We start from the raw sequence: 17,253 nt of genomic DNA on the forward strand, positions 1-17,253 counted from the left end.
CGACACATTAGCCTGGTAAGATCATCCTGATCAGGTGACCTCACATTCTGTTTCGCTCCACGGATCAGTCTGGACTTCTAGCCGCCCACATCGATTTCAGTGGGCGGGAGTACTTGCCTTGACAGACAAACTCCTTCAGCCAATCAGCAGAACGGCGAAAACGTCTTTTCCGCCGAGAAACTCCGCTAGTGCATACTGTTGTTCTTGTTTAATTGTTGTTATTGAGTCTATTTCTGCAATAACTGCACTTATGGCTGTGTTTACTCTACTAACGTTAACGTTACCGCTCGTTGCTTCGGGACACGCCATTACTGTTTTGCCAGCGGCGGCCTGTATTTCACGTTATCAACTACGACGCAGTCCCCGATTGGCCCGGTTATGTCATCAACTACGACGCAGTCCCTGATTGGCCCGGTTACGTCATCAACTACAACGCAGTCCCTGATTGGCCAGGTTACATTGTAATTTCAGGAAATCGATGTGGGCGGCTAGAAGTCCAGACTGATCCGTGGAGTGAAACAGAATGTGAGGTCATGTGATCAGGATGGTCTTACCAGGCTAATGTGTTGGGGCTTAATTAGATGATAGCTTGTACAGTAGGCTATAATGCTACACAACAGCTGTGATTGTGCAATGGCTCTGAACTTCATTTGTTTGCCAAATGCCTGCTATCCAGTTGCCTCTGTCATGAGCTGCAGCATCATCTCTCTCTGGGGCTTATCTCCAGCAGAGGGGTGATGACAGATGACAGACTTTTTGCATCAATTAATAATTACTTTGCGACAACATCTCTCTCTCTCTCTCTCTCTCTCTCTCTCTCCCCACTAAACTGGCTCTATCTGTTTAACAGATGCCTCAAACAGCTTTTAATTGCATTTGATTGTGGTTCAGCTTGCATCATTTCTTTCCAATTAGGACCTTCATGAAATGGCCATGTATCTATTGAAACTATATACGTGGGAGAAGTGCATGCGTATAATCTTGTCTATATTGTCAATCGAATACAGCCAAATCCTTGTCACTTGCAATATTTCTGATGATTTCAGTGCTGCTGTGTCAAGGACGTTTAGAAAAGGTGAACTGATATATGTGAGTAGCAATAATGCCAGACCCAGTGTTACAGAGGACCCAGAATAACCCAGAATTATACATAACCCAGAATTATACATGATTATAAAGAGGAGGTTGTTTGGTGAGTGTCATGTTCAGGCTGTCTGGATCTGTCCTTTTACTGTTCCACCAGGGAAACATCTGGATTACACAGAGAGCCAAAAGTTTCTGCACTAGTTGTTAAATATTCATTTTGTCATTTGAATTCACAGTAGGTATCACTGGTTCATTAATTGACTAAATGTGTAAAGTTTAAGTTTACTGATGAGACAATTAACTTTCAAAGCTTCATTTTAGTTAAATTGACTTCAGTAAATTGTAATCCAATTACTTTGATAATGAGAGCTGTAATAATTAAAGAAATCACTTTAAATGTTATTAGCCACAAATGAAAACAAGATCTCACAAAATCACACCATTAAGTCACATAACCCCCTAGTAATATTGTATATAATATTTATATATAATTATTATAATTAAAAAATTACTGATGCGAAATAATTTTCGCATCAGCTGTATTCATTTCTTTTCATTATTTGAAACAATTGGAGTTGATTCAGCACATTACAAAATATCCATTTAAATATGTTGAGTGTTCATTTCACTGAAATTTGTCTGCTGATGTGACCTACACTGGATTAGACCTGTGATTGTAGGTTAAAAATAAAGAGTATTTACTGAAACAAATGCCCACCAGTGTGACAAAAAATTAACTTTCAGATCTAACAATTTATTTCAATTTGTTCCAGATGGAAAGAAAGTCACTGACCCCAAACTAAAATCTTTGGTAGACAGAGACATTCATAAATACATGAATAATGATAATAATACTAATGGAAAAGATGACCCAACCCCCCTTTCATCCACCCTCACAATACCCACCAACTGGAAGAAACAGTGAACTTTACTTTCTGAATCACAGAGGAATCGGCAGGTAGAGATCACAGTGGGTAAAGTGCAGAGCGGTGACTGTGGAAAAATACTAAACGTATATTTTGCTTCCCGGCCTTGCTGTGGCATGCCTGGTTACAACTACATCTATGTCAATTTAATGGCAGAAATCCACAGGAAATCCCACTGCCTTTATATATATTCTAATGGTTTTGTTTTTCTCTCTCACTCTCTCTCCCTCCTCCACTATGGTAAATTGAGGCGTCCCGGTATTGGTTTGTACACACTTTGCACTACTTCACTGTGAGTTGTATGGATATTTCATCAATTGCTTCCATACTGATGCCTCAAATCAAAAAGCAATATTATCTTCCTTCCACACAATGAAAGATGATGTGACTGTTTGCATTTGCTATATTATTGGGACACGAAATGTAACACCCATCCATTTTGTGGTGTGTGGTCTTAAAACCAGTTTTATTAAGCCATCGTTTGATATTCAGCTTGTCAGGATTATGAGGATAATGTGATTGCTTCCTTTTTTGCTCCTCTCAGTAGCACAGCGTTAGACCGAATGACATTTGGATTATGTGAAATTGATACATACAAACGCCATAATGCAATGAACATTGAGTGTGTCTACTCTGCAGACAGCTAGACAGTGGAGGAAGCAGTTAATATTGTTGGGGGATTCCAGCGGGGGTGGAAATCACCAGGCGATTTCATTAGTGAAATGAAGTTTGTGTGATTAGTTCCTCCTCTCTGGCTGAAGGTGTTGAAGGTGCTAATCAGTGAAATCAGGTGGACACCGTTTTACACTGATTCCACCTGATTCCCTACCGATTATATCAGACTTCGAAAAAGATCCAGAAAACAGAAATTACATATGACTGACATGTCAAATATACAGTCCTAGAAAACCGATGTGCACAGCATACAAACGGGTAGTTAGGTTTGCCGCCCCACACACACACACACGCACACACGCACACACGCACACACACACACGCGCGCGCGCGCGCACACACGCACAGAAATGTTTCCAATTTCATTGCACACTCACAAGAAATTAAGAAACTAATTAGGCCTGCTGCAACTGCACCGAGTATATTAAACACAGCATGTTTTATTCAGAAACTTGGCAGAGACGTGTGGTGAGTGGATGTGTGTTTGTTTGAGTGCCAGTACTATCATCTGTGTGTTTGTCTTTACTAGCATCAGCTCACATGATAAAGATTTTCAATATCCTGCAACCACCTGGCAAATGGATGTGAAAACACACACTATGGAGGACCATCATCACTGATGGCTACACTCCCCATTTTCAGAGAGAGAGAGAGAGAGAGAGAGAGAGAGAGAGAGAGAGAGAGAGGGAGAGAGAGGGAGAGAGAGAACCATGATGATGAAATTTGTCATGGCACAGATATTAGAGTTGTATACAAGCACTCAAGGGAAACAAAACTGATTTGAACTTATGTGTAAGTCTAATGATTTTTTTTTTTTTTTTGCCAGTACACACACCAAAGTGTGTGTACAAAGCAAAGCAAAACATATTATGTTTATATTTCTGTACAGTATATACAGCTCTGGAAAAAATGAAGAGACCACCCCCTATTTTATGAATATCTGTATATTTCTATGGCAGTGGTTCCCAAGCCTCTCTCTGCATCAAAACTGTGATAAAGAATATGGGTTATTCAAATCCAAATACTGATTGTTGAACCTTTCCTAAGCAAAGACATTGTTGTCTTTATATGGATATAAACTTGTTTAGTTACATTATTCAGTGTATAATGAGACTGTGTATTTTTGGTATTTTGACCAGTTGTCATTTTCTGCAAATACATGTTCTGAATTAGAGTCTTTTTGTTTGAAGTTACAAGATGCGGTCAATAGTTCAAAAGAATGTCAAAAGTTCGATTTTCCAGACACACATAAACTGTGAAACTGAAATTTTTTATGTGTTTCCAGAGTTGTATCTATGTAAAGGGGAATAACTGAGGGAAAATACCTCTCACCCACTATAATACACACACACACACACACACACACACACACACACACACACACACACACTCACACACATTCACACAGACACACAAGTTTGAGATTTATATTTGTCCTGTATGTGAAACTTTCCAGTTTCACTCTTTAACAATTCAAATACCTTTTGAATGCAGCAAGGGAAGAGGCGAATTAATTCACCACTTGCATTGGTAATATTGAGCTCCAGGCTCCATATAATGAGGTAAGCCGGTAGATGGGGATGTGTGGGATGTACACACACACACACACACACACACACACACACACACACACACACACACTGTTGAATTGAACTGAATTGAATGAAACTGTATGACATGGATAGCAAGGCATGTGTAGGATGTTAGCATTGAAATGTATCACTGAACAACAAATGGCAAAGTTGGAGGTAATACGATTTGAACCTGTGGCTCAAATGTTCAACAATTGTCTTTCAGGTGCACGTGTGTGCATGTTTGTGTATGTGTGTGTTTGTGTATATGTGGGAGGGGGAGTGTGAACTTTGATGTGAACTTTCCAACGGTATTTGTCTATATGTTGTTTCCAGCTTCTGGGTTAATCATACACATCTCACTCAAGGTTAACTGTTTCTATGCAAAATCAACAGGCAGCCTCCCACATCACACCTGCAGGAAGAATATAATACAATGACTATATCATCATGACTCTAACACCAAGCCAACTACCTGTCTGGGAATCAGTAAAAAAGCAGAGAATCAGAAATGGCAACATGAAGCAGCAGGAGCGAGGTGGAAGGAATGATGGGAACGGAAGGAAAGAAAGAATAATACATGCTCCAGTGGAAAGGAAAATAACAAGGTTGATGAAAAGACAGAGACAAAAGAGAGAGATACCTAGAGAAAAAATGTAGAGAAGAGAAAGACAGGAAGACCGAGAGAGAGAGAGAGAGAGAGAGAGAGAGAGAGAGAGAGAGAGACCTAAACCTAAGTGTTAAACCTAAACTAACCCCTAGTAGAAGTGAGGACCAGCCTGAATGACTCACTTCGCAAACATGCCCTCACTCTGAAGGTGTAAAACTCAAATTGCTTCCTATAAGGATAGAAGTACAAGAACACACACACACACACACACACACGCAGACAGCTGTGTGACGGCATAAGCACAGCAAGGCATCACCATCGCTTTACTACCGCAGTGCTGACGTCACCGACATCACCGCCTCTCATTCCTTCACTTTGGTGAGAAAGGCAGCCTGCCATCACATCGAGCCAATGGGAGCAGAAGGAGTGTGTGTTTGAATGATTGGGAGTGTAAAGGAGGAGGCTATACCTCATTTAATCCATCTGCTCTCTCTCTCTCTCTCTCTCTCTCTCTCTCTCTCTCTCTCTCTCCCTCCTCCCCAGAGCATCCACATCTCCCTTCACACTCAGGCAGTGCCTTGTGTTTCTGTCATTCAGATCCATTCTTACTTGGTGAATTGTGAAGAATATTTCACTTCCATAGCAATAAATGGACTCTCTTATGAGCCATTGCTTCTCCACTCGCATACGTCTGAATAAAGCAATAAAGTAGCTCAAATTCTCCCACTGAGTTAGTCAAGCTTTTACAGAGAACACTGAAATCCTGATTTTTCAACAGGTAATGTTCACTTGGGATGTAGATAGATGGATAGATGGAGAGAGTGACAGAGACACCGGGAGAGAGAGACAGAAAAAGAGACAAAGCAGGAGAAGAGAGAGATTTGATTGTTCTTTGGTTAGTTGTAGACACTGGTTGTCCTTGTGCGATTGTCAATGAAGACATTCATTAAAATCTGAATTGCTTCAGAGGCACATTAGTTAGAGTAGGTGGGTTGTTGTCTACACACCTGGAAAGGTTGAGAGGATTACTCATTTAGCTGGCACAGTATGGATGATTCATCCATTTCAACTTCTAGGCAGCACACTCTACTGTTATAAAGGTTACTGTTCAAGTACTGTTGATACTGATACTTGAAGAGTACTGCTACGGTTCAAGTACTGCTACATTACATTAAGAATGGAAATAAGAATAAGAGTAAATATATTTGTATAGATTAAACTAAAACAGCATCTGCAACTGAACACTTGCAGGCATCTTCTTCAAAAATGTTTAGGCTCAAATGAAACTTAAGAAGCTCAAGATGCTTGAGCAGCCATGCAAACACTGAGCTTATTGTTTTGTTTTTAATTTGATAGCTGAATGGTCTCAGCAGTGATAATTTGCGTTTTGTCTCAAACAACAGGGAATGCGCTATCAAATTAAGTTAAATCTAAGGTTTTCATTTCATGTCAATAAGCACTTAGAATCTACAAAAGCTGTTGAGAGTTGGATTACTGAATGTGACTTGAGATGCGTACTCAGACCATTAACACCATTAAAGATGCTATCCAACCAGTGTGGTTACCATACATTTACATATCAGCCTCCTCTCCCTGTAGCCAGCCTAATGAATGTGTGTATCAATGTCCCAGCATTCTTCCAGACTGGAGATTCCCCCAAGGACATTTCATTAGGGGCTGTGAGAAGAGGCAGGAGATTAAAGTGCTGTAATCTGAATGGGGAATCCCCCAGGATCACATGTGGGGTGAGAAGAAGGCTGACACACACACACACACACACACACACAAACACACACAAAGACATCCTTATTAAAACCATTCTGTGTCATCTGTACGGTTCGTGGGTGGCTATGAGTCCCTCAGGTAGTGTGTATGTGTGTGTGTGTGAGAGTGTGTATTTGTGTGTGTGGGCAACAGAGCCACTGACGTCTGAAGGCTCAGGGTTATTACAGCATGGAGGGCAGACTGTGCGCACAGCACCATAAACACACACACCCAGGGGGCCTCCATCCAATAGTCGGCTACAAGAAGAAGAGAGGAATCCACTTACCCAGACAGAGACAGAGAGCCCAGCCTCCACCCGTCTGCCATTAGATAGACCTTTCCTCCATTGTATATGATGAATTCTTTCATTTCCACTGATTAGATTAGCTCTGGCTGCTGAGCTCATAGGAGGTGTGTGTGTGTGTGTGTGTGTGTGTGTGTGTGTGCGCGTGTGTGTGTGTGTGTGGTTGTGTCTGTACTATAAGTGGTTGTGAAAGGTTATAGTATGCCAGTAGTATGCCTCTAGGATTATATAGTGTATAGACTACAACTAACTAACTATATACTATGCATATACTATATACTATGAATTATATACTATTATAATATTTACTATAACAATATACTATATCCTGTGTACTATATACTATAATATAGAGTGTAACTATACACTATATACTGTGTATTATAGACTGTAATATAGAGTGTAACTATAACTATATACTAAAGTGTGACTATATATTATAATTATATACTACATACTATATACTATGTACTATATACTATAATATAGAGTGTAACTATATACTATATACTGTGTATTATACATTGTAAAATAGAGTGTAACTATATACTATATACTGTGTATTATACATTGTAAAATAGAGTGTAACTATATACTATATGATATAGTGTAACTATATACTATAATTATATACTATGTACTATATACTATAATGTAGAGTGTAACTATATACTATACTATAATATAAAGTATAATGATATATTGTAACTATATACAGTACTATATACCATAACTATGTACTACTATATATTAAATAGGCTACTATGTACAACATACACACTACATGTTATATACTATGTGCCATAATCCATTACCAATGCTAAATACCAATTTGTGCCAATCATAGTAACTCACTCATTTAAATAAAGGTAGACAGAAAGTGATGCTTTCAAGACACCTGGAGCTGTCTCACGATGAGGCTGAGATACATCAGGCAAAAGGCAGAACAGAGAAACAAAAGCAGAGTGAAAGGCAAGCCATGTCAACTTCACTGACACTTTCGTAGTAGCTGCCTTCTTTGACGTCAGACTTTTCTTCATTACAAGACACTATACCTGTTTTGGCTGTCAGCAGTGTTTTGTTCAGTAGATAAGTGTTTATAGAGAAAAACGTGTGCAGAACAGTGAATAGAACCATTTAAAAGGAGTACAAGTTCCGACATCCTTGAAGTTCAGTCCCTCAAGTGTGTTCTACAATGTTACATGATGAGGCTATTGGAAATTGTTTTGTTTGAAGTAACACAAGAACAGAAAAATAAACATAGTTCTTCATTATTCTTGGTGGTGTCTCCTTTGGAAAAATCTGCACAACTAATAGAACTTATTGAAACAATTTTTGTTGTCTCAGCGAAATACATCCACATTGCATGACAATGGGTTACACCCAGGTCAAAATCAGTCCATTGATAAAGACAAGAGCCTGTACAGTGCAGGCTTAACATTGCCCCAATAACTCTATTTATCAATAACACTGACAAATCATCCCCATGAGTCTTCTTCTGCACAGGAGGTCCGTGGAGCTGCATTGTCAATGTGACCAATTAAGTTTGTCCACTGGAAGCATGTGTGGGCTCTTGTCTTATACTATGCTGTGTGTTGACGTCTTTAGGGTTGGAAAAACTATTAGATTACATGTACTTGGGTTACAGTCATCTGATTACAGGATATTGGTAATCAATTACAGTCACTGAAAAGAAATAATCATATTACAATTACCTCTGAAAAATGAAGTGGGTTACATTGAAAGATATTAGATGAGATTATGGACAACATTTTAGGTTCAGCTTTAACATAATGATAACTGCATTCAAATTTCCTATAATTTTTCTAGAATAAATTGTCCAGTGAATTTAATATTCTATGGATTCACTTAATATCTTTTGGATCTGGTAACTGAGCGGATTGTGTCATCAATTACAGTTGAAGCAGGAATACAGTATACAATAATGGTTTAGATGTTGAGTAACTGCAAATCAACCGGCGGAAATGAGCACTGATGCAGCGGGTTGTTGACTTGCTCTGTTCTTAGTGCTGATTAATTAAACTGGTTCAGGGTGCTGACCTTGGTGCTGAAATGTTAGTGACGTGGTCTGCACCCATCCCGACCGCCATGCTGATACTAGGCGCTAATATTTCTGGTGCTCATAGGGTTACAGAAACATTATTTATACCATACCATACTGGTATGCATATCACATGCATGGGAATGCATGTGATATCATGGGAATTAACTGAGCTTTAGGCCCAGTCACAAGCCGTGTGTTGTACAGTGTTCAGTGATCACATTTTACATGCGCGTCTTGCATGGGCGTCAGTTGGATACCCATACCTCGCCATACCTTAGATTTGATCTTGTAGTTTTTTATGATTATAATGGACAGCAAACATCAAGCAAAATGTGTCAGAAATCTATTTTGATACCATATTTTAAAAAGTCAAATCTGCTGAGCTTCAGGACCAAGCAGTGTGCGTCTGTGCAAAATAGTAGTAAATAATAATATTTAGTCATGAGGCACTGATCCACAATTCAGATCAGCGGGTTTTGAAGTTTTGGTGACAGATGACTTTGCCCTTTAGTGAACTGACGCAGCTGGCGTCTTACCTTTTAAACAATATATTGCGAGCAATGAAAAGTGTTGAATATTAATTCTGGTTTAGTCCATGATCTGCACAGATGCGATCATAGGCTAAACCTTTTAAAGGAACCTGGATCACTGAGCCCGCAGCCACCACGTCACTCTCCTGACATCAGCAGCGCAGCTTAAATACCAGCAGCGCCAAAGAGTGTAAACACAACCAGACACGCCTTCATATGGGCGCACCGGGACCCAAACACACTGCCAGAAGCTGCACAGACACAAACTTCAACATTAGGAACTAAATGGTAGGATATTTCTGGACGGATTTTTCCTGTTGAACGTTTCATTTTGAGTAGTTTTCGGAAGATTAAAGAAAGTTGCCATAACTTGGGCTCCCCCGGTGCATTTGGTTTTAATAATGATCAACGATACCCTTTTGTCTGGTGAATTGGACACTAACGTCTCTGAGCCGCTGCCGCCTCTCTCTCTCAGCCACAACCACAGCGCTTTCCCTCCTCTCCGCCTGGAGTCTCTGGTCACCTCGGCCACGATGTTCGCTGTGGGCGTCCTGGGGAACCTTATAGCCATAGTTGTGCTTTGTATCTCCAAAAAGGAGCAGAAGGAAACCACTTTCTACACACTGGTGTGCGGGATGGCCATCACGGACCTGTTGGGTACTTGTTTCACCAGCCCCGTGGTGATCGCCACCTATGTGGCCAGCCGCTGGCCGGGCGGAGCTCTGCTCTGCCACTTCTTCTCCTTCTCCATGCTGTTCTTCGGCTCGGCCGGGATGTCCATCCTGTGCGCGATGTCTGTGGAGCGTTACCTGGCCATAAACCACGCGTACTTCTACTCCCAGCACATAGACCGGACGATGGCGCGCTTTGCGCTCCTGGGCGCGTACCTGGCTAACATAGTGCTGTGCATTATGCCGAGTTTTGGCTTCGGGAAGCATGTGAGACACTTCCCTGGGACTTGGTGTTTCCTGGACTGGAGGGCGATGGATCCACTCGGTGCCTCGTACTCCTTCCTGTACGGCGGCGTGATGCTGGTGCTGATTGCGGTGACCGTTTTGTGTAATTTTGCGGTGTGCAGGTCGCTGGTGGGGATGAACCAGAGAACCAGGATAGTCAGGACGGAAGTGTGCGTGCAGGGCGGCTCACGGCGCCGCTTCCCTCGGCTGCCGTCAGTCACTTCTGCAGCGGAGATCCAGATGTTCTGGCTTCTGATCTTCATGACCATCGTTTTCCTGGTCTGCTCCATCCCGTTAGTGGTAAGAAAAATAGACTGTACAAGGTGCACCTGTTATTCTATTCTATTCTATTCTATTCTATTCTAATCTATTCTATTCTATTCTATTCTATTCTATTCTTATATCAGCATCATTCTTCGGGCATTCATGTGCGGCGTGTGTCAAAGATCTTAACAGACTTTATTGCTGTTTTTGTCTGATCTTATTACAGTGCCAGTTATAGTTGTAATCTGACACATTCTCTTTCCTTTTCCTCCATCTGACAGGTGCGGATCTTTGTGAACCAGCTCTATGACCCGTCTTACATTTCTTCTGGGGGGAAGCCTGACTACCGCAGTGACCTCTTGGCTATCCGCTTCGCCTCTTTCAACCCCATCCTGGACCCATGGGTGTACATTTTGTGCCGGAAGAACCTGCTGGTGAAGGGCTGCGAGAAGCTGAAGAGGGTGGTCGGCCAGGACAAGGAAGCACGTGACGAAGACATCGGCTGGGTGGGAGGTCAACACTCACCTCCGTCTTTCGAAAACAGCAACGACACCAGTTACGCGTCATTACGCACAGCCAACTATAGGAACGAGGTCGAGCACCAGGTTTCCGCCATGACGAAATCCTTCACAGACTTCGCCATGAGACAAGCGTGGGACTACGACACCGCCCGGGTCAACTTTCACCCGTTCAGCGTCGAGCCTACTGCGGTCCTCGAGTTTGAGACGGAAATGACAGCTGTGTCCAAACCGACAGTGGCGGCGCCGTCTCCAGGACGCAGCGGCGCGCGCTCGGCAAAGTGCGCTCCGGCGCACGTCAGAAAAGTGGATATTGTCACGTGCACGTTTAGCACACCGAGTTCCTGTCAGTCAGAGAAATGCCTTTGATGGACTTGATGTCGCCAAAGATCCATTTAGAAGCATATCAACAGCAGGAGTGCCGCTTCATGTACACAGACAAATCATCAGTGTTCATTCAGCTGAGTAGAAATCAACACTATACCAGTGTTTAGTCAGTTCACACTCATCACAGTTCATTTAACACTTTTAGATCGTTTTGAACAGCCGCTCCAGAGCCATGTCAGCTCTATGAACAAACAACACTCCAATCGACACTGATCAACTGCAAATAACTGTCACTGAAAGACTTTACAATGCTACAATCTGTAGAGGAATTTGGTTTGGCCTAAAATGGAAATGCTGCTGAAAGCACACAGGTGGCATTCAGAGGCGAGGATAAAGCTTATGTTACCAAGTGTGTGTAACAGTATTATCATACCCTATGGGTACAAATACATGGTGAGAAATTCTAGGAGTTTCACACAAGTTTGATACTTTGTGAATCTATATAGATATTGAAGAACGTTTTGCAAAAGACATATTTATTATCTTTTTTTTGTTGTGTAATATGATGCATTACTCAATGTAGACGTTGCACTAAATTCACTAAGGTTCATTCACTTTTTTTCTACATGCTGCTATTTTACTCTGTGCCATATACCAGTGCTGCATGATGCAGGGAAAACTGAATGTACCATTATTGATTATGTATTAAATCTTGTTTTATATTACACATTTGCACATTATATTTTGATAATTGTAATCGATTCGTGAATGGCCAAAGTGAACAATTCACTTGCTGATAAAACAATGAAAACACGCCGGGGTGTCAGTGTTAAAGCTGTATGATCTGTCATGTGGATGTGTCGGTGAGTTTGTGGAGGGAAATAAAAAGCCACTGAGGACAGTTTACACCATGTATACCTCCCATGCTGTGTTAGCTAATAAAAATGAGATGACACTGAAAGCATATTCCTGACTACTATGTTTCTACCCGTTCTGATGGAGCTGCATGCCCGGTGGCTGATGGGTAGGAGAACGACGCCCTCTGCAGTTCAACATGGTAACAACAAATTCTTTGCTCTGCTTCTTTTCAACCAGTAGGCGGCGCTACAACATAAGGAAGCGCTACCATTCATATTGCAGACGCACAGTTTTGAGCGGAATACTCTTTACAGTATGAATTTGAAGCTTCATCTGTGAATAAAAAAATGAAAGCAAGGTGTATTGTATATTTAGAAAACTTTATTCCCTTAGAGGATAATACCATACAAAAATAAAGGAAAATTTGTATAATAATAATAATAATAATAATAATAATAATAATAACAATAATAATAATAATAACAATAATAATAACAATAATAATAATAATAATAATAATAATGATAATAATGATAATAGCAGTTGCTGGTATTGTCCAAAAATATTGAAGTATATGTGAGATACTGGGAGTGTGTAACCATGTTTGGTTTCTATACTTCCACTTGGAAATGAGAAAAGCTGAGGTCCTTTTGGCTTTGTGTTGCAATGTGCAACTGATTTTCTGATTTCCATTCCACTGTGGGACAGCTGATATTCTGACCCAGTGTCAACCACAATATTAGAGATTTGCAAACGCCCTTATTTTCCTCTTGCAAATCACAATGCATTACAGCTGTCAGACTCAATTATGTGAAGTGTTCTCGAGAAAATGTATTAATCAACATATCACAAAAAATCATACCAGGGTCAGTTGGTTGCTGAAATCTTCTCTATTACTATGAGAGCTGTTGTCTGGGGTGAAATGTGAGAGGGAATCAGACCTTTGGGACAATGTGCTTGGTTTCACTGTGAAATACAAGATCAATTAATCAGAAACGTAACTGAATCCAATCCAAAGTCTATTCAAATCAGTTGTTCAGCCCATGTATATGAGGCATTTGATCATTCTGACGTGAAAATCTGCACCTTTACAAACAATGTATGTGAGCAGAAGTAACCAACAACATGAAAACTGAATCTTGGCAATAAATAGATATTCATCTACAATATAGAGTTAATAAAAACAGCTCTCATATGAAGCAATAATAAATAAATAATTTATCAGAAATAAATATATTTTCCTATTATACAGTAATGCATGAGGATGCATGGCATCCATTTGGTTGAGTTCACCTGAACATAGAATGTCATGTCCCTGTTTTTTTGTGAAGTGAAAAAATTAATATTGAACTTTTTGGGAAGAGTCGGCTTCCTTGTGATTGTAGCAGTGAGACATCCAGTCAATCACATTTTTTTTTTTTTTCTGAGTCACAATACAAACATAATGTCTGTCCTGTAACTGAGTCATTCCCATACGTTTCTTGAGCTACTGAGCCAAAATAGACTTACTCATATAAAGGTAAAACAGTCATATTCCATCTTTGAGTCTCTTCTATGAGTAGACATTTATTCAGCTGACAACAATTTGTCCTTCGAAGAGGCAACAGTAAATCCAAACTGTGATCCTTTGACGACCTTTCCTCCAGTCTTTGATTTTTTGACCTTAGCCCTCAACAAGCCAGTCGCACCCAGCCCGCTTCCTCCTCAACAGGAAAGACACCGCAGGAAGAGAGCAAGTGGCCTCCATCCCTTCCTCTCCTTGCCCTCCCTCGATGGGACGCCTGTTCCGGGCGCCGCGCCGTGTGTGTCACAGCGCCCCCCGGTGGCCCTCCCACGCATCCAGGCCTTCTTCAACACCGAGCCTCTTCTTCACTCTTCTCTCTTCAGGATGAGTGACAGCCACCCACCCCTCTTCGTCACCCTCTCCCTCGTTCGTTGGGTCGTTCAGCCCATGCACATGCAGCTGGCGGCAGACAGCGACTGGATGGTCTTCCACTTGGTCTGGGCGTCCATGAAGGAGACCGGCTCATACCGGTCGGGCCGGCAGCAGGGGTGACTGACCTTCCGGGCCGTGCGGCGGGGCAGCGACCCGTTCTCCAGCAGCGCCTTCAGCACCAGGTCGTAGTTGGTCCTGGAGGACTGGCAGGAGCCCACGCAGAACTTGAAGAGCACGATCTCGTCCGAGTCTAACCCCAGGCCCAGGTCCCGAACCCGCATCTCCCTCTTCTCCACACGACAGTCCCTACTGCTCTGCTTCGGCTGCCTGCTTTTACCTTTACCATTTCTCTCTCCTTTTCCTCTCTCCTTCTCCCCCTCCTTTTCTTTCTTCTTCCTCTTCTTCTTCTTCTTCGGCGATCCCTTGGGTTGAGGTTCGGAGGGGTCAGAGGAGCGCGGGGAGCGCCCCACCCAGTGGCTACTGGGATGGTCGTCCACCTCGTCCGTTACATAAGGGTCTGGAAGGGAAGAGGAAAGAGAGAGTGGTGGAGAGAGAGAGAGAGAGAGAAAATGGGAGTAAAGATTGGTGGAGATGAATCATGCAGTGGTTTTTATTTCCACCTCACTTTTAATTTAAAATGATCTATCACACATTCACTCATATATGAATAGATCTGGATTACTGGGCTGTGAAGCAAATCCCCCAAATCTGTGAATGCTGTCTCAAAAACCAGATGTGCTGTAAATTATTCTTTAAAAATCTATTCTACCATGTAGAGCGTGCCAGGTGGAGTACGGGTCGCTGTCGTCCTGCTCCTCGTCCTGCACCACCTCTGGCAGGGTGACAGGGAGCTGCCGCTCCTCCTGGCCTCCCAGCAGCCCCACAGCGCGGTCCGAGTCTGGTCCCGCACCAGTCAGACCGCTGCCTGTTCCCATACGAGCTCCTTCCACCAGGGGCAGCAGAGACACCAACACCCACAGCAGCACCTATGGGAGGCAGAATTCACATGAGGATTTTTATATACACAAATAACAATAAATACACATGACTACATATGCAATTAACAATACCTGATCTCAATTCATATACACTACCAGTCAAAAGTTTGGACACACCGCATTTTTCTTTATTTTTACTATTTTCCACATTTTAGAATAATAGTAAAGACATAAAAACTATGAAATAACACAAATGGAATTAAGCAGTGATCAAAAAAGTGTTAAACAAATCAAAACAATCTATTCTTTAAAGTAGCCGCCCTTTGCCTTGATGGGAAGGCAAAGGCTTTGGAAACAAATTCATACATAGGCATCAACTTCACTATTTATATTTGTCTCAGAAACAAATTCCAAGCATTTAAGCATAAGCCTTTAGACCAAAATGGCTTTAAGATAATGAAAAACAGTACATTCAACCAGGTGTGTCAAAACGTTTGACTGGTAGTGTCTATACATATGTACGCACATATACACAAAGAAAATCTACAAATCAGGTAATTCTCTTTCTTTATTGAAATTTCTTGTAAATGCCTTCCGAAATCAAAATTTATGTAAACTTGATCAATGACAAAATGATTTCCCTTTGGTATCATAATAAACCTTGTCAAGGAAATAACTTGAAAGTTCAATCCACCAATGAGATGATGATGGTGAACTAGGAGAAGCAAAATTTTGAGGAATTTCCTTGATTGACATTAATGCATGTTGAGCAAAATGGAAGGAGGCTGAGTGTTGATATCACACAGCCAAGGACTGCTTTCTAAAACACCTGTTGGCACTGAGATGAGCGCGGTCTGCTGGCTTATGATTCAGCACCGATAGCCTCAGCGCTGACATGGCTTTTTGGAAAGCTCAGCTCTGGACCTTGTGGGAATGGGCTTCATTAAAAATTTATATCTACCAATAATTCATCCTTTTGGCTTATAGTGGTCTGTCCAGCCGAGATGAAAAATGATATGGGTAGGTTATTTGCAGGAATAGTGATTTCATATGAGAAAGAGGATGAGAATAATGAGAAAAAGAAGACGAAGATGAACAAGGAGGAGGAGGAGAAGAAGAAGATGATGATGAAGGAGAAAGCAGAGGAGGAGAAGAAGGTTGCAGGATGGTGTGTTGGTTAGTAAGATTGATTGTGGCAAACCTTGGCCCTCGCCGACATTACAGAGGTCGCGTCCTGTCTATCCTTCCTCCGAACCCTCCATCTGGTCCCACCTGGAGAGAGAGAGAGAGAGAGAGGTAGAGAGAGAAGATAAAGAGGAAGGTAAGAAGGTGAACAAGGCTTCACTCTGTCAATTCTCCTCCTCCCAGAACTCGCTTTGAAAAGGATAACATAAACTAAAGGCACAACATGCGGGCAACATGATATCTATACATTCACAATAGAGCAGATACTGTACAAAAACAGCCTCCTGGGCCCCTAAACAAGCCGACGTGTCACATAAATCACGTCCTCAATGCCCGAGGACAGCGTGTTTATTGTTGCTTCGGTAAAAAGACCAATGTTTGCTGCCAGCTAGTGTGGCTAGTGTTGGCTTGTCGGTTCATACATCCGTACAACGGCCCCAGTCCGATAACAAAAGGCCGCCTCCGCGATATACCTGTCAAAGGCATTCTTTAGGGCTATCCCTGTGGCAGAGGTACAAGCAGGGGGAACCAGGCATAGCGAGAGCACTTCACGGAGGTCCCAGACAAAAACCACAAAGATGCAGAGCAGGTGATAAGAAGTGTTATGGATCGAGATGTTTATATACGTGCGGCGTGGAGGTTTGTGTTGGCTGTTGGAGCGCCAACACATCCCGTAACCCGAGGTCACGAGGTTCCCCGCCGGGCCCCCAGACATGAGACTCCGTCGAGGGGTCAGGGCA

At 41.9% G+C, this 17,253-nt stretch overlaps 2 protein-coding genes across 2 annotated transcripts; one reads left to right on the forward strand and one right to left on the reverse strand.

Moving 5' to 3' along the window:
• Positions 1–9,932: 9,932 nt before the first annotated feature.
• On the forward strand, positions 9,933–11,638 carry ptger4c (prostaglandin E receptor 4 (subtype EP4) c). The gene is made up of 2 exons (XM_071526873.1): positions 9,933–10,787; positions 11,033–11,638. The coding sequence occupies exons 1-2, from the start codon at positions 9,933–9,935 to the stop codon at positions 11,636–11,638; spliced, it is 1,461 nt and encodes a 486-aa protein (XP_071382974.1).
• Positions 11,639–14,398: 2,760 nt separating this feature from the next.
• Positions 14,399–16,569, reverse strand: LOC139650265 (artemin-like). The gene is made up of 3 exons (XM_071526872.1): positions 16,530–16,569; positions 15,160–15,376; positions 14,399–14,907 (listed from the first exon to the last, which is right to left on the reverse strand). The coding sequence occupies exons 1-3, from the start codon at positions 16,545–16,547 to the stop codon at positions 14,399–14,401; spliced, it is 744 nt and encodes a 247-aa protein (XP_071382973.1). The 5' UTR covers positions 16,548–16,569.
• Between the last annotated feature and the right edge of the window lie 684 nt (positions 16,570–17,253).

This window comes from Centroberyx affinis, unplaced genomic scaffold, assembly GCF_046629955.1.
Source record: "Centroberyx affinis isolate AG114_WGS23_722 - 3 ecotype Tasmania unplaced genomic scaffold, CSIRO-AGI_Caff_v1 ptg001476l_1, whole genome shotgun sequence".
In the NCBI taxonomy this organism is placed as follows: domain Eukaryota; kingdom Metazoa; phylum Chordata; class Actinopteri; order Beryciformes; family Berycidae; genus Centroberyx; species Centroberyx affinis.